We start from the raw sequence: 24,537 nt of genomic DNA, 5'->3' as shown, positions 1-24,537 counted from the left end.
ACTGCACTGGGTGGCTGAGCATGACCTCTGCTTTAGAGACAGAGAGGAGAGTGGGGAAAGAAATGTGTGGGATGAGAATATGTTAAGTTGTGTGTTGAAATGTTTCTGTGAATGCATATTTGCATCAATATGCCTGTTTTATATTCTTACATTCTTGTGAGTTCAGTTGCTGTTTGTGTCCTCAAGAACCCACATGTTAAAAATACTTTGTGTGTCACAGTATGTGTGTATGTAGGGGGATGATGCTTGACTCGCAGCAGGAGTGGGGAGCTCCAGGCTCCAAAATTACCTAGGTTCACTTCTGCCTGCAAATAGGAATGCTCCTCAGAAACCACTGTGATGACACAGGGAGGGACCTTCAGGAGGCTTTACACTCAGGGCTTCTACCGTGAATTTCCTTCAGAAGAGAAAGTGAGTGTGTGTGTGTGCGTTCACACACCAGCCAAATATATCCCGAAGTCCCTTCAAGATTCTTGGACCCACTCAACACACAAACCGCGTTTTGTGATGCAAATTCTAGCTTATCTCGAAGTATTTCCGGATTTTAAAAATGCTGGTTTTAAGCTACTTTTTCTGAAAACGCCTGAGAAAATAGGGAGAGGCACTGATGTAGAATCATTAGCATGATAAGAGGGATATTCTCTTTAGAAATGCAGATATTGCTCTTTAGGAAGCTTCCCACCCACATTGGCTAGAAGGAAAACATGGACGCATGCCATGTGAACTTGTTTCAAAACAAAACCCAAGAGGGGAGGGGCTGCTTCGCTCAATGCCATGAGTGTAGTTCGAAGTGGCTTTGCTCAACATTTACCCCAAAGCCTGAAGCCATGAGCAAATAACTCCCAGGGAGTGCTCTCATTTACGATGTCCAGAGAAGGCAGCGATGAAGCAACTCTTCCAACCCAAAGAATTGCGTTGTCACTTCATGATGGTAGGTGCACCTCATTGGGCAGGGCTTCAGGAGCTGACCAGGACTGTGAGCCTTCTGATGGCTTTGGGTTCCTGTCAGGTGCCTAATTTGGCTGACCCCTGACACTGGGCCTGCAAGATTCATCCTCTTTCACTCCTGGAGTTAAGCACACAGTTATTACATACCTGCCAACATGTCTCTATTTTCCCATTCCACTGAATGGGAAAACAGGGACAAGTTGGCAGGCATGCTATTAGTAAGAGGGAGGGAGATATCAGCTTTTAATGTGCTAACACTTCTTAACTGTGTCCACTGAGTGCTCAGACCTGAAACAATGGGGGAGCTGCTGTATTTGCTTTGAGATAACTCAGGTTTGGTCTGGGCAATGCCCATGGTTTGGCAAAGCCTCCCACAGTAGGGATATTCAAAAATTAATCTCATCTAGGAATTCTCCATTGTTTAATTCCCCCCCCCACACCAATTTTGTACAAAACTGTGTGTTCTGTTTGCTATAACTTTTCGTTCTTTCAGTTCACATAAAAAGACTGATAGAACAATATATATAATTCCATCAAGATTACTTGTTTGCAGCATATTATCGATCTGCACATTGCAATCAGTGACACAGAGCAGGGGGTGGGGTGCAAATGACTTGAAGAAACTGAAAGCTGTGTGAGTGTGACAGGGTGTGTATGCTTCAATTTCACAGTTAATTTTAGAAGTTCTAGTTAAACCAAATTCCATTAGGAGTATGAAGCAGCACAGAGCAAACCCTGGAACAAGAAAGTAACAGAACAGGGGAAATCCTCTCATCCCTACTCCACAGTGAGACCCTTTTATGATGTGAAGCTTCATAAGCCTCAAATATTGGGATGGCTGTTGCATAGAAGATAAAGTGAACTTGTGCTCTGTTGCTCCTGAGGGCAAGACTAAAATCAATGGGTTAAAATTACAAGGAAAAAGATTGAGGCAAGACATTAGGAAGAATTTCCTAGCTGGGTGTGGAACAGCCTGCCTTACACAATGGTGGGCTCTCCTTCGCTGGAGGTTTTTGAACAGGCTAGATGGCTGTCTCCCAAGAATGTTGTAGTACAGGGGTTCTCAGCCTTTTTTTTTTAAATTATAGCAAGCGTACCCCTTCTGTCATAAGCCTTCATCTTAGGTACCCCATAGGAACTTGGGGAGAGTGAGCAGATACACACACAAATTTAAACATTACAGTTATGGGACAGGTTACTCCAGTCACTGCTCACATCAGAACTAAGTACTTCCATTGAAATTAATGTCAGTCAGGCTGAGGGGGAGAGTACACTGAGCTTCAACACACAGCCAGCCAATTGGAGCAAAGGAGGAGGAGGGTCTTCACCCTCCTCCCTCCCCCTTCTGCAGTGGACACATTGCTGAAGATGCAGCTTCAAGTCAGCAATCCTCCAATGGGGTACAAATAGTGTGGCTGCAGTGTGGGGAGGCAGGAAGGCTCCGGGTGCCTCCTGGGAGTCCTTTAATTACCCCTGGGGATACTAGTACCCTGTTGGGAACCCCTGGTATAGTAGATTTCTGCACTAAGTAGGGGAACAGAGTAGTCCTCCAAGGTCCATTCCAACTCCAAAACTGCTTCTATTATTTCAACCACCATTGTTGCCATCAGTGGAAAACTTTCACTACTGTTCTTTAAACAGGGAAATTACATGAGAGTTTCATACACTCTCAAGGCAATTTAAAATTAAAAGGGATAATTTCTTAAGCAAAGAGGGTGAGATGGGAATCGTGATTTGAATTTGCTCTTGCTAATCTGCGTTGGCAACTTGCCAGCAAAGTGGGTGACTTGGCTTGAGGTATTACATAAATAACTGCATATATTACAAAGCTGAATGTAAACTAATAGCAGCTGGATTTTTAATAGAAAGAATGGGAGGTGGAGAGAGAAGAAACTGCACAAGGATAAGGAGGGCCTAGTTTCTAGGTACAGATTAAGCTTGAATAGTAGAGCAGCTGCTACTGTAGTTTCAGCTGAGTTTGTAAACTGATCAGAATGCTCCCTCTCCCTTGCACTCTTATTCCTTTAATAACAGCTTTATCTGTAGAAACCAGCAATAGAAGTTTTTCATTGCATGGAGGTAAAAATTGTCACCAGCTAATGTCTGCAGTTCAAGCCATTGTTAAAGGCACAGCTAAGGCCCACTGAATAGTTGGCAGCAGTATCTGAGCTAACCAAATAAATGGAGTGATTTACTGACTGGAAGTAACCCTAGCAAAAATGCTCTTTGCTGTCAATTTGATGGCAGTAGAAGTGGTGGAACATCATTGTCAAGTACAGCAAGGGGGCAAGCGTGAACATGCCAGCTACAGCTGCCTTTTAAGTCTTCAGTAGGTTTATTAATATGTGCAGGTGTCACTGATATAATTTATGGGTGTGAATTTAGCCACATGTTGTTTGTATGTTGGAGGTGGCTATTAATGTCTCAGCTATTTCTCCATACCTTAGTCATGGCTGTTAATAGTCTACCCTATCCCAAAAGTGCAGGGCTATGCACACAGAAAGGCAGGTTATATTATTTTAGTGAAATTTGGGGAGCAAGAGAAGATTGGGTATGTGAAAATAGGTTTACTCAGAAGTAAGTCCTGTTCAGCAAAGATCCTGATTCTTCTGCCTACTGGCTCTAATTAGCCATTAGCTGCTTCTCAGCAACCTTTATAATGACTTGTTTCCTCTTTGCAGCCAGAGCAATTGCTTGTTAATTTTGTTATTTATGTTTTGTTGTAGTAATTATGACAGGTGCTCTGACTGCAAAAAGGTTGAAGATAATTAAAAGACGTACCAGTGGGGAACTGCTAATTAAAAGGACAGTTCTGTAGTGCTATGTCCAGAGTGAACAGGAAATAACCAATTAAATGTCTGATAACTTGGGAGAAGCCTCACTAGTGTTTTTCCAGTCTGCACTGGACAGATTGGTGCTAAATTTGCATTTAGAGTCAGAAAAATAATCCCAAACCAGATATTTTAAAAGACTGTGAAGACAATATGTGGCATGGAGTTTATGACATATGGCACCAAGAACATTAAAATGCATTTTTTGGGAAGGGAAGCTCCAACCCAATTCATCTTGAGAGTCAATGAATGACAGCATACAAATGTAATAAAATATATAATAATTGGATAAAACTCTCTTTGATAGTTTTTAGATACTGGGTGAACACAGTGTTTCTTCAGAGGGTCTTAGGAAGTCTGAGTGTAAATGGATTTTTTTTGCCCTAGATGCTTCTGTTGGTGTTTACTTCTACTTACTTAATAGTCAGTTTGTGTATGTTTATATATTTTGTACTAGTAAAATGGCTTACAGTTTGCAAGCATATTAATGTCTTATCTCACTATGACTCTGGTATTTTCCTAGCTCTATGAGGTCTCATTCCCCATGCTTTCCAATGGAAGGATTTTTCTGGATTTTCTGGGGAAGTAATTATTTTTTCCAGGGTTCTGGACTTTTTAGGCAGTCTGTGCAAAATGTGGAACCTACCTGCGAAAATGTTTCTACTTTTTATGGTTTCTACCTTTTGTGGTTTGGTCTGGGAGTTTAATGTCAAATTCCGGGTTTCACCTGGATTTTAAACATCTCACCCAGATTGCGTAGCCCACCCAGATTTAAACTTTCACTTAAAACAACAACAACAAAACTAAGGTCTAGCATTTGTAGAAGTGGAGTTATGGAGCAAAATGTGCAGTCACTATTCTGCTAAAAAATTATTTTCAAGCCAATTTACATAATATGCAAATGAGGCACCCAGATTTGGAAAGCCAGAATATGGCAATCCTAGTCGGTTGGTTAGTGAGACCCAGGCAGCTTTATATTATAGATGTGTTTAAAGCAAACATTGTCTGAAAAGCCCTGGGTCTACTGCAATAATCTATATACATAAATAATCCAAGCTAGTGGGGAGAGGTGATGGAAGAGATCTACTGACTTTGATTTTCCCCGCTCTCACTCTTGCTTTCACACTGTTAAGGCCTTGAATTTACAGTAGATGCTGTTAATAAAAATGATTGTTAATACACTATCTGCAAGCTGGATACTGTAACAGACCTGCTGTCTTTTAACGTAAAGTAAAGTTGTACCTTCGAGTTGGTGTTGACTCCTGGTGACCACAGAGCCCTGTGATTTTCTTTGGTAGAATATAGGAGGTGTTTACCAATGCCATCTTCCACGCAGTATGAGATGATGCTCAGCATCTTCCTATATCGCTGCTGCCTGAAATAGGTGTTCCCCATAGTCTGAGAAACATACCAGCAGGGATTCGAACCAGCAACCTCTTGCTCCCTAGGCAAGTTATTTCCCCACTGCACCATTAGGTGGTTTGTACAGAATAGCTTTTGTGTGCCATTTATGGCTCACTAAGATAAGCACCAGCTCTTCCAAAAAATTTGGATCATATCTACCTGCTAAGATAGGATCTGTGACTAGTGTTCTGTATGCATGTGCACATGGTAGTTACATGGACAGAGAAAGTTTGAATTCCAGAGCAAGCTGGTATGAACAAGTTGGTATGAAATAACCTTGGGTAGGTTGTGCTTTTGCTTCGAGGAGACTAAGGCTGCTCTAACTGTTTCCCACCTGCACTACCTACATATTTATAAATAAAAAGATATTACAAAAACATCATGAATCCCCGGCATATTCTTCTCATAAGAAAATTGACCCTGTAAAACTGCTCTGAAGTGTCTGGTGAGGGGAACCGTATTGCTCTAATCCGAGGGTTGCTTTATGAAGATCAGTTGAGAGGAGTAATCAAGTGTTCAGTAGACTAAATCTTCATTATACTTTTGCAGAATAGGTAGTGATAATGTCAACAATTGGACATCACTTTGAAATATTATATATGAAGAACAGAGCATGTGCATAGCTGCCGAATGCTGCTTTCTCAAGGACTCTGTTATTGCTATTAACAACTAGTTTGCACTGTCTTTTTCATGCCAGCTGAGGCCCTGCCCCTCTAATTATTAGTATAGGTTTCATTCTGCATACACTGAGTGCAATACTTTTGACAGCTCTGGCACATTTTGAGGGCTGCGTATTTTCACAGAGTCAGCTGCATTTACTTTAGAGTGCCACACCTCATTACATGATTGCAAGTGCAGTGGAAAAATGGCAGCGAGTGTCTGGGATGGAACTTTCTCACACTTCAAGTTCTAATGGTGTTGTTTCAAACATCTTATGCACACCCCTGCATTCACATCAAAGCTGAAGCCTGGAAAAACAGGGTTCTTTTGGCCATCCAAGAGGTGTGAAAAACACAAGTGACAAGTAAAGAGCTTTCCCCACTATTTATGGAAAGGAATCATTGGTTGGAGAAGACACTGCCTAATCCCTGCTAATTGGGCAAAGAGTTGGCTCTCTTATATTTAGCAGGGAGAGAGTGACTGTCCCTTTTTATCCCAGTATAGCATCCTTCCTCAATGGCTGGTGTATCCTTTGTTGTGAGGAGAAACTTAAGTATGTAGTACACCACTCTGGGTTCCTTGGAGGAAGAGCAGGTAGATAATAAGATAATAATAAGATAATAATAATTTTCATTGTGAGCCTTTTGGGGACTTGGAGCCATCTCATTCCTTTTGCTGTGTGAGCAGCTTTGAGAATTTGCTGCTGTTGAAAAGCAGTATATGAATATTTCAGTTAATAATAACAATATGAAACAGCATTTTTGCTCATTTATCCCTCTTTTTCTTCCATGAAGATTTAGTCCCACAGAATAACTCTTTCCATCACTACAACTGTCATATTGTTTCTGTATGGACTGCTGTGCTGTTTAGAGGCAGATGAAGTACACATCTTATAACCTAATATTATATATTATGTCAGCAGTAGTCGGGGTTCATATAAAACCAATTCTACTGATGCTGAGGAATTTGCAAGATTGGTAGCAATCCACACACTACCATTTTTTTAGCTGTATGCCCAGTAAGTCTCAGGTGTGCATTTCAAATTATGGAGTCAGTATAAACTTGAATTTTTCAACATGTATATTATTTATTTAATTTATATACCACCTGACTAAAAGCTCTGTGCAGTTCACAAAAATAAATACAACAAAAACAAAACAAAACAGCCATTAAAACAACAATTTAAAACAACTTAAAAGATTCAAACATTACTAAAAGCCAGGCTAAAAAAAAATGTCGGAAGGGCTCTTTTAAAGGCTGGTAAAGATGTTAAATCACAAATGTCTATACAAAGCGCTTTCCACAGCCCAGGAGCAACTACAGGGAGGGCCCACACGCATATACTAATTAGGAAGTCAGAATAGTTCCTGTTGCATGCATATACCTTCAGTAGGAAACCAAGGTATTGCCACTGTGTAATATGTGAAAAAGTCTTAGAGTGAGGAAAACAAATTAGGCACTGGAAGTTGTTTGCCCAGAAGGTTTCTTCAGAGTCCTTAGCAATTCTAGGTATAGGGGATTAAAATATTTTTTGCTCAGTCTACTCTCATTGTGTCACCTTAAGTGGCGCAGTGGGGAAATGCTTGACTAACAAGCAGAAAGTTGCCGGTTCGAATCCCCGCTGCTGGTACTACATCGTGCAGCAGCAATATAGGAAGATGCTGGAAGGCATCATCTCATACAGACTAGCTGGGTGACTCTGGGCCAGTCACTTCTCTCTCAGCCTAACCTACTTCACAGGGTTGTTGTGAAAGAGAAACTCAAGTATGTACACCGCTCTGGGCTCCTTGGAGGAAGAGCGGGATATACATGTAAATAAAATAATAATAATAAATAAATAAATAAAATACTGCGCAGGGGATGGCAGTGGTAAACCCCTCCTGTATTCTACCAAAGAAAACCACAGGGCTCTGTGGGCGCCAGGAATCAAAATTGACTTGACGGCATACTTTACCTTACTCCCATTGTAGCAATCTGGTATAAAATTTGCTGATTTTAGTGGGAGGAGGCTAATGCTGAAAAACCTACCCTACTTCTTCAAGGAAGACAACTGTGTTATTGTGGCATTCCAGTTGCTCCTCTTCTTAGGAAATGTTCCTGTTCTTAGGAAATGTTAATTGCTAAGAACAGGTTTCACAGCTATTATGTCAGAGTCATATCTATGCAATTTCTTTGTAATCTCCTTTATTTCCACATTGGTTTCATTTTTAAAGACACTGAGTCATTCTGGCAAGTGACATGAGAGACTTCCTGGTGTAGTGTAGTGGCTAAGATTGTGATCTAGGAAATGATCAGCCACAAACTTACCCAGTAGCTTTACCCAAACTTACCCAGTAGCTCTTTATTGAGCAGGGGGAGAAGAACTGGCCCTATACATCCCTCAGCACAGCATCCCTCCAGTGGCTGTTGCTGGTGTATATCTCATGTTTGTTTCTTAGATTGTGAGCCCTTTGGGGACAGGGAGTCACTTTATTTATTTATAAATATCTATATAAACCACTTTGGGTACTTTGGTTGAAAAGCGGTATATAAATATTTGTTGTATTCGTATAATATATATTATAACCATGTGCACTGCATATGCCAATAGAAATGTGTGGGCAACTCCTGCCCCTGCGCTATGTCTCCCAGCATTTGTTTGAGGAGACAAACACTGTACCCGGAGAGAAATCAATCATGGGGAGGCTCTCTCTTCAACTGTAGTGTTTGTCTCTACAGACAAACACTGTATCTGTGGAGAGCAGGGGGCAGGGCTATGGAGTGTGTTAGTGCAAAGGATGGGGCTCCTCGTCATGCTCTGTTGACACTGGAACTGCGTTCAGGATACACAGTTACATAACACCTCAAAAGGGCTTGGGATATTTGATACTGTGTGACCACTAGGGATGTGCACAAAACCAGTTCGGAGTTCCTTTATGGGCCTCTAAACCAGTTCGAAAGACTGGCGGTTTGCCTGGTTCTAAGCTAAGGGGATCTCTTTAAGGATGGGGGAGGGTGCTCTTACCCCTCCCGCCGCATTTCCCCCACTGGCACCGCCTTTTAAAATGGTCTGGCAGGGTGGCAGCATACCTTCTTGCTGCCCTGGTGCCTCCTCAGACTGGAAGTGACCAGAAGTTGCCACTGCACATGTGCATGTTGCGCCCGCTTGCATGTCACAACATGTGCAGCGGTAACTTCCAGGCCAAGGAGGCACCGGGGTGGCAAGGAGGTACACTGCTGCCCCGCTGGATCATTTTAAAAGGCAGTGGCAGCGGGGGGAATGTGGTGGGAGGGGTAAGAGCACCCTCCCCCATCCTTAAAGAGATCCCCCGCACCATCGAACCAGCAGGCCCCGGATCCATGCACACCACTAGTGACCACTCATGGAATGCCTGTCCTCTTTGGGCATTCTTTCATTAGAAACTCCTTCATTATAACTGCTTCACTATTAGCCTCTATGCCTGCTATGTTCCAAAGGCAAGTAGTTCCTACTGGAGAAAAGAAATTGCATTCTAAAATTGGCTTTGGCCTTGGCTGTGAGGCTGATACCTTTTTCCTGAGAAGGATTTGGTGTCTTCAGTAGCAGCTAGACAGGCAAAAATATAAGTGCTGTCTTCCCCCTTGTTGTATCTCTGTAATAATAAAGCAGAACCTGTTGCACTTCACTGGTACAAGCACAGAATCAAGTATATAATAGCTAGGGCAATTGCAAGACTGAACAGGACTGAATGAGGGAGGACGGCAGGGCCCAGGGGATGTGATAAAAGACAATTCAAGGCCAAGCCTTCCAGGCTGCAATTCTTGATAGTGGAATGTACTTCCAAAGGAAAGATTTCCTACTTCCATTGAAGCCTAACCAAAGCAAAGACAGAGATTCTACTTACAGTGGTCCCTCGACTTACGTAAATAATCCATTCCGAACGCACGTTCGGAGGTCGAAATTTTCGTAAGTCGAGGAGCGCACCACGGAAGTCTCAAAACACTCGTAATTCAAGGAAGCCGCATCTAAACATTCGTAGGTCGAGTAAGCTGATTCTAAACCGGCAACTACTTCCGGTCTTTTTTGTTGCTCGTAACTCGAAAAAAACGTAAGTTGAGTAGTTCGTAGGTCGAGGGATTACTGTATGTGCAAGCATTCATAGCGTGATAAACTGAAAGGCCTAATAAGTTGTTAGCATTTTCAGAGAAGGAAAAGAAAGTCAATTTCAATGCAGAGGCTAGAGTACAAGGCACTAAATAACATAATGCTAAGTTGGTCAGAATCATCATATAAAGAGCTGTTTTGTTATAAAATATAACGATGGTATCTAGTAACACAGAAAGTCAATTTCAATGCAGAGGCTAGAGGCTAGTACAAGGCACTAAATAACATAATGCTAAGTTGGTCAGAATCATCATATAAAGAGCTGTTTTGTTATAAAATATAACCATGGTATCTAGTAACACTACCGTTTTGATGATTAAATACAATTTCAGAAAAGAAATCATGAATACCAAATGACCCTTAAAGTCCCTTTGTTATCCCACAGAGCAATTTCAGGTTTCAGAGTGGAGTTTTTGGCATCATAAAAAACACTGCATGAATGCATATTTCCACAAAACAGCTTATCTTTATCCATTAAAACAATTTTTCTAATTTTCTACTTTCAAAGGAGCCCTGGTACATCAACTGTTCTGTTGAAGAACCCCTTAAAATCTGCTGCAGAATCTCTGTACACTGCAAAGGATTTTAGGATATGCCCCAGCCAATGCACACAGTTCATAAGGAACCCCTAATAAGATAAGAAACCCAGGGTCCTCCAGAAGGCAGTTTGAAAACTCATGCATTTAAAACAAAAACCACCACTCCTCCCAACATACTTGCTGGGATTCCATGGATTTAGTGCTTTTGCCTGCAATAGGTCACGGAGAGGAAGGATCACGTCCCACATTCTGCCTTGCTGCAACATAGATTCTGTACCTTTTGTGTACCGAATGCCACAAGTTTGTTCCCTGGTGGCATTTCCAATAAAAGGACCTTAAACAGCGTTAGGGCTGTTGCCAGTTAGAGTAGACAGTACTTGACTAAACAAGTCAGTTGCATATGTTCATATTCTTCCCGATCTTGAATTATGGGTGGTGGGAGTCAGTCCGCATTCTCTAACTTTTTGGGATGGCCCTCTAGCTATTGTGGCTACAGGGGAGAATGATTTGGCAAAACTGAGGAAAGTCAAGGGATAACGCCTGTGGATTTTATTAAGGGACCTCCTATCTTTCCCCCTTTATAATTTGAACTGAATTCTGTTCTTAACTTAAGAACATAAGAAAAGTCCTGCTGGGTCAGGCCCAAGCAGTGTTCTCTCTAATTTTTTTCATCTGTGTGCAGAATGAGTTTTGTCCTGAGCTGAAGTATCAAGGCAGTGTGTGCACACATGCATTCAGAACGGGGCCTCCCTGATTCAACCTGAGTGAGATCTAAAATTAACTGAGCTGACATCAAAAGTCTCTCCTTGGAGAGGAGAGCTGGTCTTGTGGTAGGAAGCATGGCTTGTCCCCCTAGCTAAGCAGGGCCCACCCTGGTTTCATTTGAATAGGACCACATGTGAGCACTGTAAGATATTCCCCTCAGGGGATGGAGTCCTCCCCACATACATTCCACTGCCCTCTCAGTGCCCTGGTCCGGCTCTGTGCCCAAGGCCCATCCAGTCCAGCATCCTGTTTCATACATTGGCCCACCGGTGAGGGCATGCCCTCTTTCCTGCAACTGGCATTCAGAGGCATCTTGCCTCTGAGTCTGGAGCCACCAGATAGACGACCTGTCCTCCGTGAATTTGTCTAAGCCCCCCCACCCTACCCCAACTTTTAAAACCATCCAAGCTCGTGGCCATATTATTATTATTATTATTATTATTATTGAAATAAATTGAAATAAAAGCATAAATAACAGTTTAAAAGATTGTTAGGTCAACAAAACCAAAATAACAGTCTCAAAACCCACCAACTATACTATAACTAAAAAGCTATAGGGCAGCACTGGATTTATTAATTAGAAGCCGACGCAGTCTTCAAGCTGCCACACAGAAGCCCACCACTTTCCAAGTAATGGCAGGAATACTATCCTCAAGCAGGAAGGCCACTTGTTGGCTAGGTGAATTTCCTGGGGAACGAGCCAGCAATGGAAGGAAATATTAATTCTAGACGTAAGTCCCTATAAAAGGAGCAATGAAGCAGAACATGTTCGATTGATTCAACTTCCCCATCACCACAAGGGCATAGACGCTCTGCATAAGGAGTCCCACTGTAGTGACCTTCAAGAACAGCAGAGGGAAGGCATCTACATCTAGCCTGTGTGGAAGCCAATTTCACATTTTATATCCCACTCTTCCTCCAAGGAGCCCAGAGCCTACACACTTAGGTTTCTCCTCACAACATCCCCGTGAAGTAGGTTAGGCTCAACGGAGGAGCCTGACCGCCAGTGGCTTGTGTGCAGCCACGGCAGCGGCCTCACTGACCCTGCCCCCCGCATCTGACATCAGACATGGGAGGCGTGGTCTGGGCTCCATTTGGAGTTGGAGTTTAACTCCCAAAGGGGCCAAGCGGCCCCTTCGGGAGCTAAACTAAGGCTGGCGCTGTGTTCGCGCCGCATGGAAAGAACCGCTCCTGGCTGTGCTGTGAATGCAGTTCCAGCCTTAGTTTAGCTCCTGAAGGGGCCGTGTGGTCCCTCCTCGGGAGCTAAACCTGCACCCCCCAGGTTGGTCCAATGGTGGCTCTGCCCCTGGTTAGGCTGAGACTAGAGAGAAGTGACTGGCCCAGAGTCACCCAGCAAGTATCATGGCTGAATGGGGATTTGAACTCGCGTCTCCCCAGTCCTAGTCCAGCACTCTAACCACTACACCACGGTGGCTCTGCAGACATCCCTTGCATGGGTTTCCTTGTTCTTCACGCAGTGGGGCCAAAACGCCATAACATGCAAAGAGCACCCAAGCATGTGTGTACATCTGCTAACCGAAGATAGCACTTCATGCATCTGAGGAAGTGGTGTCCCAACTATCTCCAGTAGCAACCAACCGTTTATAAGCGTGCTAAACTCCCTTTTAGTAGAGGAAATCCCCCCTTTTCCGCCTCGGCTGAAGGAGGAATATCCGTTCCCTCCATCTCTGAGGTAAGAGGAGGATCTCTCCACCCACCACCCTCTGCCAGAGGAGCAGGAGCTGCCCAGGCACCTTCGGGGCCGGCTGCCGCTGGGGATATGAACAGGAGGCTGCGGTACCTGCCTTTTTCCGCGCTGATCATGATGAGCAGCCTCGCACCTACCACAGCGAGGAGGAGGCGCTTTCCTTCGGGCGGCGAGCGAGGCGGCTTGTCCTGCTGGCTCCTCCCCATTTTTGCAGCCTGCTGCTCTCTTGGAGGTTGTGCGCGCGGCGCGGCCGCTCGCTGGCTGAGCTTGGATGGACCCGGTGGCGCGCCTGGGCAGCGGACCTCTGCTGTTGCTCTTGGGTGAGGACTGAGGTGGGGGCGAGAGGAGCCTGAGAGTGGGGGCTACTCCTCGAGGATTGTGGTGGGCTGGTGGCTACTGGCTAGTTATTTCGGCTGCCTTCTGCTGCTCCTGTCCTTCGCGCAAAAGCCACCTACCCGGGTGTCAGCGGGAAGCAAAGGCGCAAAGAAATATTTTCTTCTAGACTACTTGCTACTTCTTTTTCCTCTGCAGGACTACTTCGCAGGGAAGGGGCAAAATATGCTCCTGCAAAGTAGGTAAATAAATAGAAATCAAAACACGTGCACTAGCGTGGCAATGTTGGCTGGTCGCGGCGGGTGGGAACAACTGCCCCCTCCCCCCCGAGCCGCACACCCCTCTGTGGCATTAATGATTTCATTACAGGCAGAGGTGAAACAGGTATGACCGTACAGAGATGTGGGGAGGGAATAAGCTGTTCTTGTGGAGTTTCTGCGTGACTTGAAACTTTTAAAGGCACAGGGGACTTGGCCAGAAAATAAAGTGGCAACGGCAACCCAGTAATTCCTGGACTTCGTTGTGATTGTCCCTTTTTAAAAAAAATCATAAATTTGCCAGCTTTTTTCCCCCTGGTAGGAGCTGAGCCTTTAAGAGCTGCTGGGAAAAATACTTCCTCTTATTATGCCTGTGTAGTATGTTAAAAAGCCTCACTTGCTGATTAAAAAACCCGAAGAGCTGGTTGATTCTACAGCATCTTCTACAGCAGGAGCAAGGTTAGGCAGGCACCAGTGGAGAGGGGACGTTCAGGGACAGAGCTCTGGTACTTCTCGGCTGGCTGTTGGGGTGGGCATGGCCATGGGGGCCCCGGGCTGTCATGGAGAGTGCCTGTGCTTCTGAATTTGCAACTACATCGCTGGCAAGCACACAGCAGTTGTAGAGTTTTGTAGAATAGGGATGGGTAGACACTAGGCTTGTAGAATTTACTTTTTTTACTAGAACCTCAAGGCCCACCACCCCAAAATAGGTGGAAAATGGGGTGGGGGGGGCTGAAGGTAAGTGCAAAATAATGACTCTGCGGTTGAGCCAGTTAACTACTGCACTGCACCCCATGAGCCATATACTGGAATGACTTGGTCTGGTATGGCGGATTTTGCAATTTAAAGGAACAGCAAGTTGTGTAAGACCACTTAAGCATAAAGTCCCATTTTACAGCTGGGGAACACTGAGGCTCAAGAGATATACAGCTTGCTCATCTATCAGACAAATAAGTGTACCTGACTGGGCTCTTTTTGGTTGTGATTTTTATTAAGCAGTTTTGGTTTCAAAACCCTTTATCTACTGCAAAGCTCCCTGACCTTCATTCATTCATTCGATTTCTATACTGCCCCTCCAAAAATGGCTCAGGGTGATTTACACAGAGAAATAATAAATAAATAAATAAACAAGATGGATCCCTGTCCCCAAAGGGCTCACAATCTAAAAATAAACATAAGACACCAGCAACAGTCACTGGAGGTACTATGCTGGGGGTGGATAGGACCAGTTATTCGCCCCCTGCTAAATAAAGAGAATCACCACTTTAAAAGGTGCTTCTTTGCCAAGTTAGCAGAGGTTACTAGTTGATCCCTTCTGCTCACCCTCAGTATAGAGGGACTGCTAAAGCTGGACAGAATGGAAAAGTACTGTTGGCCAGAGTTCATTTTCCCTGTCCCTCAGTGCCTGCTTAGTGCTTTATTCCTAAAAAAAATCTGAGTTAGAACCCATTCTGTCTGCTAGCAAGCATAATGGCTTAATCCTATGTGCATGAAATCAAGTCATGTCTACTTATGGTAAAGGGAAAAGGGACATTGATCATATTAAATGCATTTTAATTATGTCATTCTGACGCTCAGTTCTGGTACTCAAAATAGAGTAAGTCTTTCTTATGGCTGGAAAATAATTCTTTTGGATGGTGAGGTGGGGGGTGGATATAAGCATCAGCAGGAATTACTGCTGTCAAACTATGCTAATTCATCAGAGTTTTCTGCTTGTGCTATGGCACTGAACAGGGCAAGTTGTCTATATTTAGCTCTGTGTGTTTATACTGGGTTCTCAAGCATCTTAAAATAGTCCATTGCAAATTAGAACTTATGGACAGACTGGGTCCCATAGTACTTTATGTAGTACGACATGTTTTACAAAATGGTTTACAAAATTTCTAGCATGAGAGCATTATCAGATGCTGTTGCTGTTTTAAAATATGTATATGCTGCTTTCGAACAAAGAAGTTCTCAAAGCAGTTTGCCTAGTAAAAGGAATAAGAAAATGGTTTCCTGTCCCCAAAGAGTTCACATTTTAAAAGAAACTCAAAGGAGACTCCAGCAAAAGCCACTGAAAGGGGCAACTATGCTGAGCTGAATAGGGACAGCAGGGATGACAGCTTTGTTAGCCTGAAAAAGAATCCCATCTTGAACACTGAGCTCCTCCCTCACTGCAAAGTAGGGTGTTGCCTCTCATGGTAGCTCATTCTTTGACTCCAGTCAACCCTCAAGGATAACACACGCTTGATTATCTGTAGGCTCTTGTCCTGAGCAGTGCCTTCCTGTATTGCCTACAAATGGGGACAATAAATTGATAGGTACTGGAACATATTTATTGATTCTGTGTCCTTCTCTGCTGAACTGCCTGCGCTGGGCTTTGTGAGGTAAGCTCTGCTTATGTGCCTACCACCAGTACAAGATCTTTGCCTGGGTGGTACTGGATATGCACATCATAGTCCTGAAGTTGCATTAGCATTATCTGAAGACTCTTTTGGGGCACTCAGTAATGGCTTCCGCATAATGGTTCCCAGTGGTTTATGCTCTGATTGCACATGCACAGTCTGCCCAAGTGTGAGCTGATGGAATCATTACATTCCAAATAGTACAGCCAAAAGTTCTTTTTCAATCAGTGCACAACCTCTTTCCATTTCTGACAGTGTGCTACTGGCAAATGCAACTATTTGCTGATCAGTGTTGGCTCTAACAGGGATTCCCAGATGTTGTTGACTATACTGTAGCTTCCACAATCCCCAGCCAAAGGCCATTGCAGCTGGGATGCTGGTAGTTGTAGTGAACAACATCTGGGAATTTGATAGAGGGAACAGTGTTGTTGATTCTGTAATAGGGCAGCTCCTAGCCCTGACTTTGATGCATTACATTGCAACACTAGCTGTTCATTTGGACTGTAGTACTTCAATACAGGGGTTTTGTACTGGTTATTGTATCTTTAATCACCTCAGCTTGCTGCTGACTGTTCCCATTCCACTTCTTCATGTGTCAGCTGCCAGAGTGGTTCACAGTGATCAGCTAGCCATTGCAAAACTTAGCTAGGTAGCTTGCCATTCCTAAGAATCTTTGGACTCCTTTCACATCCACAGGTCTCACAATCTTCTAAATTGCTTCAACTTTTCCTGGGTCAGTATTTTAGACCCTCTGTGGTCAACAGATGCCTAATGTAAGGCACTTCCTTTAGTTTTAAACTGACCGTGTTTAGGTTCAGTTTTATATTTGTTTCCCTGCATCACTCTGAAAAAGAAGACTCATTTTTTTGTCATGATCTCTTGCTGCACCTATTTCAGTATCTCCTCTCGCAATTAGGATGCTGTCTGCAATTTATTTTTAGGCCCAGGATATTCTCTAGCTCTTGATTCAGCCTATGCTGGAACACTTCTGGAGCAGGGCTTATGCCCATTGGCATACGGAGCCAACAATATCGGCCAAAAGGAATGGAATCTGTGTCCAGTTCTATATGCCAGAATCTGTGTTTTACATCAAATACTGAGAACACTTCCACTCAGGGTAGACCCCATATGACAATATCAGTGATAGTAGGTAATGGTTGCGCTTTAGCACTCTGTTTAGGGGTTTAAGATCAATAGTGATTAAAAATTAGCAAACATCTGTGTGCACCTGCTCATTTTGCCTTGGCTAGAATCCTCACTTATATTATTATTTCTTGTTTACACAGTCAGACAGGTGTTATTGACTGGTTTGTTTTATCCAGACATCGAGTCCTTCCCAAGGACCTGGGATGGCTGAATTTTATCATCAATACTGTTGGTTATTATAGATATCGTCGCAAAATATAGGCTGTTCCCAGTAAAGCTGCTTTTTGTAATTGGCTGGTGGTGATTTCTGTGGCCTCTATGGTGTTGAGGTGCTCTTCAAGGTCTTTTGGAACTGCACCCAGGGCACCAATTACCACTGGGATTATTTTGGTCTTTTTCTGCCACAGCCTTTCAATTTCAATTTGTAGATCTTTGTATTTTGTGATTTTTTTCTATTTCTTTTTCTTCTATTCTGCTATCCCCTGGTATTGCTATGTCGATTATTTTAACTTGTTTTTCTTTCTTCTCGACTACTGTTATATCTGGTGTATTGTGTGGCAGATGTTTGTCTGTTTGTAGTCGGAAGTCCCATAATATTTTTACATCTTCATTTTCTTCAACTTTTTCAATTTTATGGTTCCACCAATTTTTGGCTACAGGTAGTTTGTATTATTATTATTATTAATTATTATTATTATTATTATTATTTTACATTTATATCCTGCTCTTCCTCCAAGGAGCCCAGAGCAGTGTACTACATACTTAAGTTTCTCTTTCACAACAACCCTGTGAAGTAGGTTAGGCTGAGAGAGAAGTGACTGGCCCAGAGTCACCCAGCTAGTCTCATGGCTGAATGGGGATTTGAACTCGGGTCTCGCTGGTCCTAGTCCAGCACTCTAACCACTACACCACGCTGGTGTAATATGGTAATATGACAGTTACCAATCTAGAAATACCACAAACTACTTTACCTACATATGGCATTATTACACTGGCATATAAAAAATAAATCTGAAGCCTGTTCTAGTTCTATTACATTTACTTTGGGATGTTGCCAGTGATGAGACTGGATTACATGTTTTTCTGGAAGTACTGGAATGTGATAATGCCATACTCTGAGCTCAGTGATGAAATGTTGTGCTGCTACAATCCCATATTTTCTCTTTCTGTTCAATTCCCTTGCTAGATGCAGCTAACTTTTTGCTAGAAACAAAGCACTGTTCTTTTTTGGTTGATTATTTCTTCCTGTTTTGGTAAACTAAGTCTAGCTTATCATTGCTTATAGTAATCCAGCATGAAAACATGATAGGAATGAAAGCTTTAATGAATTTAATTAGCAGATTAATTGGCTAAAACTGCAGCTAGTTAATTGGTGCATTCTGATTTTAATCAGCTGGACTGAGAGTTCAGTGCATGTGTTCATTGTGGGGATGGGTGGCTGTTTTGGCACTACTGAATTAGTTAAAAGGAAATGAAAAAGAAAATATGAAGAGTGGTCTTTCTGCATCTTACCTTGAGTGGTAATTTTTATTAAATTGCATGGTGTCTCATGCTTCCTTCAAAATGTCCTTAAGGCACATATTTTGAATTTTTAGATGATGTGGGCATTTAGTTATAAGTAGAAATTCCTTTAATCTTTGCAATGTAAAAAGTTGGGAAATGTTGACAAGAAGTATGTGGAGAGAAATTGGCTCAAAGCATGTGAGGCCAAGAGAAACAAAAACAGGGAGGAAAGGTGATATACATATAGATAAAAAGATACAAGACAACTGAGAGTTTCTTCAGCAGCACACCAAATAACAATCACAGCATCAGAAAACATGACTGAATATTTGAGAGTAAATTATTCACCTTGCCCACAATAAAAGGCATTGAATCCATCACATTCATTTCACTTTTGTCTCCTCCCTGCCCCACTTTATGCTAACATAAATGGTCACTTTAGTCCCCAGGGCAAAGCCCTACATCTTTTCTAGCCATTCTTTCTCACAGACAGAAATGTCAGGTCTCCAACATTTTCTTAAAGAATTCTGTTCATTGCGACCATTTATGAAGTGAAGTCTCTCTAATTCTGGTGTCTTACTTCATCAAAAAGAGTAGTGGATCTAGCAGACTAGAATACTTCTCCTCTAACAATAGTTTAATTTTCTTCCAATTTCTTTTTGTCATTGGAAACATCTATCTGGTGGGGGGGCGACCCAAATACCTCTGAGACTTTTCTGGCACTCCCAACAAGGTGTAGGGGTGTGTGTGTGTTGTTTATAACATTTGGTGTTGTATATCATGTTCACGGTACTTTAAAATATATACAGTAGGAGAAAATGTCGTGCATAGGTATAGCATTTCCTATGTCTTCAATCTATTTTACCATACAGTATAACCTTTTATTTGTTTCATCTCTGATTCATATTCTAACAGCAATTTATAGATATTTTAGTAATTTCAAAAGTTGCTTTCCCCCTTAACTGGACATTGGTTCTTAAATGATTAAAAAGGACCTGATTTGATAATATTCAGAGTGATGTGGTGGTGGTCTAAAGTGAGTGGTTTACATTCAAATAGTCTATTTTTTCCCTTCTGTAAAGAAAGAGACTAAGTAATATTCAGTTTACTAAAATGCAGAGGCGCTCTTATCCCTGGACTTCGGGGCTGAAGTCCAGAGACACCACACCCCTGGGGGCCCCCAAATCGTCCTTAGTCTGTCCTGGGTGGTGTGGTTGTGCCCTCAAGAACCTACGTGTTAAAAAATGATGCTTAACTTGTAGTGGGGAGATCTCCAAAGGCCTTTAGGTCCAGGCTCCAAAATTACCTCGGTGCACCTTTGCTAAAATGTCCGTATAACAATATAAATTCTTCTGCCTCTGTATCTGGAGTTTTAAGCCTAAATTTATATTGTCTGAACAGCTATACGTGATGGTGTCAATGGACTTAAACAAAATTTATACTTATCACATGCACTTAAATAGGTTTGTTATAATAGAACTTTGTTTTGAGTATGGTGTCCTCCGTGCAGTGTTATCCGCAGAGTGCTATGAAATGGAGCTTGTAGAAGAGTTTCTTCAAATAGACTTATAGGAAAAATTAGTTCTGTTTTGTGTTTTTTAACCAACTACTTACGTTCAGGGAGGATAATCTTTCTCACTTTTGTTCATCCCTTTATTAGTTTTTAACCTGCTAAAGGGCTGTAACATGAGATAATGGGATCTAGGGTTGATTTAAAAAGATGATTTTTAAAAAATAGGGTTTTAAAAATTTAGATCAGATTTTGTAATTTAAAAAAATCATAAAAAGAAAACCTAGGTCAAAGATACAATCATGAATATCAATCATAACTTCTAATTATATTCTATGAACATGTTAACGGTAGTACTGTATATGGGGATGGGAGATAACAGACCCGATCAATATTTATTTATTTATTTATTTATTTATTTATTTATTTATTTATTTATTTATTTATTTAATATACTGCCTTTCATTAAAACAATCCCAAGGCGGTTTATAGCAAAATTTAAAAACAAGATTGTAAAAAAGACACAATTAAAATATTAAGCTAAAAATATAAAACAAATCTGATTCAAAATTTAAAACAAAAGCATAAAAGCAATACAGAGTACAAAGAGCAGCAGCAGAGACAATCAAATAAAAGCCTGGGTAAAAAGCCATGATTTAACTTGCTTTCTAAAAGCTGTGATGGAGACCGAGGAGCGACTAGCCACTGGGAGAGCATTCCAGAGTCTGGGGGCAGCAACAGAGAAGGCCCTGTCCCAGCAACAGAGAAGGCCCTGTCCTCAACTGAGCCTCCCTCATTGTCGGCACCCGGAGCAGAGCCCCCTCAGATGACATCGTCAAGTGGGCAGCAACACTTGGGAGATATTATCAACAGACCTGCAGGTGGTGTACAAGCAGCACACCCACAGTCAAGTCCTTGCCTCCCCACAAAAGTGCAAAGACAAATAAGGCCAATGAATGAATAGAGGATTTGGGAGGATGGAGGCAAAGAGGAGACCAGTCTGGCTGCTGCATTTTGAACTAACTGAAGTTTCCGAACTACATAAAAAGGCAGCCCCACGTAGAGCGCATTGCAATAGTCGAGCCTGGAGGTTACCAGCTGATGCACCTCTGTTGAGATTATTCTCTTCAAGGAATGGACGCAGCTGTTGAATCAGCCGAAGTTGATAGAAAGCACTCCTGGCCATAGCCTCCACCTGAGATACCAGGGTGAGGCCTGGATCCAAAAGCACTCCCAAGCTGCTTACCTGTTCCTTCTGGGGGAGTATAACCCCATCCAGCATAGGAAGATGTAACTCATTCCTAAAATTCCGATCCTCCACAATGAGCACCTCTGTCTTGCTTGGATTCAGTTTCAATTTGTTATCCCTCATCCAGCCCATTACTGCCCATAGGCAGGCATTTAGGGAGTCAATGCCATTTCCTGATGATGATGATGATAAGGAGAAATAGATTTGGGTGTAATCAGTATGCTGATAACACCCTGCACCAAATCTCCTGATGACCTCGGCCAGTAGTTTCATGTAAATGTTAAAAAGCACTGGTGACAGAATGGAGCCCTGAGGGGCTCCATATAATAGCTCCTGTTTTGAAGAGGAACCATCACCAAGATCCACCATCTGGAATCTGCCTTAGAGAGGAGTGGAACCACTGCAAAGCAGTACCTCCTATCCCCAGTTCTCTCAGGCAATCCAGAAGGATACCATGGTTGATGGTATCGAACACCGCCGAGAGATCCAAAAGAACCAACAGAGTCATATTCCCTTTGTTGATTCCCTGGTAAAGGTCATCTGTCAGGCCGACCAAGGCAGGCTCAACCCCATAGCCCGCTCTAAAGCCAGTTTGAAATGGGTCTAGATAATCAGTTTCCTCCAAAACTGCCTGGAACTGGTTAGCTACCACTCTCTCAATCACCTTGCCCAACCATGGGAGATTGGATAACTGTCCATCACTGAGGGATCTAGGGAAGACTTCTTAAGAAGCAGCCTAATAATTGCCTCCTTCAAACAATGTGGCATGCTACCCTTCCTCAGCTATGATATTAACTAGGCCATCTCCAACAATTTCCCTGCTAGATAGAAGTAGCCAAGTTGGACAAGGATCCAGAGAACAAGTGGTAGGCTGTACCACCCCAAGCAGCTTGTCCGCATCATCAGGCATCACAGATTGAAACTGATCCAACCTAATACTGCAAGAGAGATTGCTGGACACCACCTTAATAGGCTCTGCAGAAATAGTGGAGTCCAAGTTGGCCCAAATACAGGAGACTTTGTCTGCAAAGAACTCATTAAAAGCATTGCAGCAGAACAAAGTCTCTGGGGACTGATTTGAAATGGAAGGAGCCTGAATCAAACTCCTCGCAACCCGGGACAGCTCTGCTGAATGCGAACTTGCAGACGCAATGCATGTAAACCAGAATTGGTTTTTTGCCACACGCATTGCTTCTGCATAAACCTTCAAATGGGCTCTATGCTGCATCCTGTCAATTTCAAGTTGAGTTCTCCTCCACTTGCACTACAGTCGCCTTCCTTGCTGCTTCAGACCCCGCAACTCCTCTGTATAGCAAGGGACCACTCTTAAAGTAGACTGGAAGGGACACTTAGGAGCAATCATGTCTACTGCCCTGGTGAGTTCCCTATTCCAGGTTCCCACCAGGGTATCGACAAAATCACTGGCAGGACCAACATTAAACCCCTCCAAAGCATTTTGGTATCCTACTGGGTCCAGCAGTGATCTCAGGTGGACCATCTTAAAAGGTCCTCCACCCCTGCAGGGCTGGGTTGTGGCTGTGAAACCAACCTTAAGCAGGTAGTGGTCTGTCCATGACAATGGGGAAACTACCGGATCCCTCACCCACGGAACACCCTGCTGATCCAAACAAAAGACCAAATCAAGTTTGTGACTGGCAACATAAGTTGGTCCTGAAACTAGTTGGGATAGGCCCATAGTTGTTATGGACGCTATGAACTCCTGAGCCGCACCAGACAAGTCAGCCTCACAATGGATATTGAAGTCCCTCAGCACTAAAAGTCTGGGTGACTCCAAAACAACCTGGAGACCAGCTCCATCAGCTCAGTTTTTGGAGTTCAGTTGGGCAGCAATGTGGACGGCACACCAACAGAATCCCCAATCCCTTTGGCAGCTGGCTTTGGCGGCTGCCTGCAGATGGTCCGCCAGCTACGCCTTCAGTGTGACTTCTTCCAACTTATGCTCCCAAGGGCTCCATAAATCTCCCCCTCATGAGAGATCTTTGGTCCTCAGGGAGAGGTGGAAACAATCAAGCACTCAGGGAGAAGGCACAAGTGGAACAGGAGAGCAATCAACCTGCAAGCAGGCTTGTCTTCAGAAGGTCTGGGGCTGCAAAGACAAACCACCTCAACCGAGTCAGGAATGTGTAGGCAGTAGGGATGTGTACGGAACCAGCAGGGGCTGGTTCAACGGCGGGTGGTGGGTGACTTTAAGGGTGAGGGAGGATGCACTCCCCCCCGCGTTTCCCCCACCAGTGCATAATTCCCTAAAAGCCCACCGGGGCGGCAGTGTACCTCCCTGCTGCCCTGTTCCAATGTTGTCCGGAAGTAACCAGAAGTAGTAGCTGCGACTGCATGCGTCGCGCACGCTCATGCACCCAATGTGCGCAGAAACGCAGCAAAACCCGGGAAACGCGGGGGGGGGGAGTGCAACCTCCCCCACCCTTAAAGCCATCTCCCACCATCAAAGCCTCAAGCCGACCAGGGTTCGAATTGGTTTGTGCACATCCCTAGGCCATGTGCACAGGAGCCCAGCCCCCAACATGGCCACTGGGCGAAGGCCGAAAGGCAGCTGAAGAGCACCTGAACCAGGTGAGGGGGTGCTTTTGAAGGCCAGTGGGGGGAGGGGAACCTCCGTGGACCCCCCCGCCGCCTCCAGGAATTTCCCCGAGGGGAGTAACAGGTTTAAAAAAAAATAAGGATCGTGAACCCCCCAAACCAAACAGGGGGGAGGGGTTCGAGGGGGTGCCAGACCGAACTGGCCTGGTTGGGTTTGAGGCCAGTCTGGCCTCAAACTAAACCGGGCCAGCCAGTTCCATGCACATCCCTACCCGCCCCCTGTCCCTGGGGATGCGGCCCTGGCAGTCAATACGGGTAAATAATGAAGCCAGGGCTGGGCCCACCACTCCAGGTTACTTTTTATAAGATCTGTAGGGATGAGGTCTTCTCCTGGGGCCTTTCCTGCTTTAGATTGTGAGACAAAAGACTCAACCTCCACTGCAGTGACTGGTGGCCAGCTAGGCAAGTCTTTTATATCCTTTGGTGGGGGACCAAAGTTTGCTTTGACATCCTCGTATAGGCTCTGGAAGTGAAATTCCCAGGTTGCTGGAGGGATGTGGGAATCTATTGGGGTTATGCCATTGTAGGAAGAGTTGGCCGTGATGCGCCAAAATGTGG

At 43.6% G+C, this 24,537-nt stretch overlaps 1 protein-coding gene across 4 annotated transcripts in view; it reads left to right on the top strand.

Annotated features, from left to right (window-relative positions):
- Positions 1-12,997: 12,997 nt before the first annotated feature.
- BTC (betacellulin) overlaps positions 12,998-24,537 on the top strand; it is a 63,493-nt gene continuing 51,953 nt past the window's right edge. For 2 of the 4 annotated variants that reach the window (XM_053266459.1, XM_053266457.1), the window contains exons 1-2: positions 12,998-13,298; positions 13,510-13,553. In XM_053266459.1, coding sequence (XP_053122434.1) covers positions 13,051-13,298; positions 13,510-13,553 — 292 coding nt within the window. In that variant the 5' untranslated portion in view covers positions 12,998-13,050. Of the gene's footprint in view, positions 13,554-24,537 lie in introns of all 4 variants that reach the window. The other 2 variants (XM_053266460.1, XM_053266461.1) reach the window with 2 other exon arrangements.

This window comes from Hemicordylus capensis, chromosome 6 (genome assembly GCF_027244095.1).
Source record: "Hemicordylus capensis ecotype Gifberg chromosome 6, rHemCap1.1.pri, whole genome shotgun sequence".
Taxonomy (NCBI): Eukaryota; Metazoa; Chordata; class Lepidosauria; order Squamata; family Cordylidae; genus Hemicordylus; species Hemicordylus capensis.
This window is presented reverse-complemented; position numbering and strand designations above follow the sequence as displayed.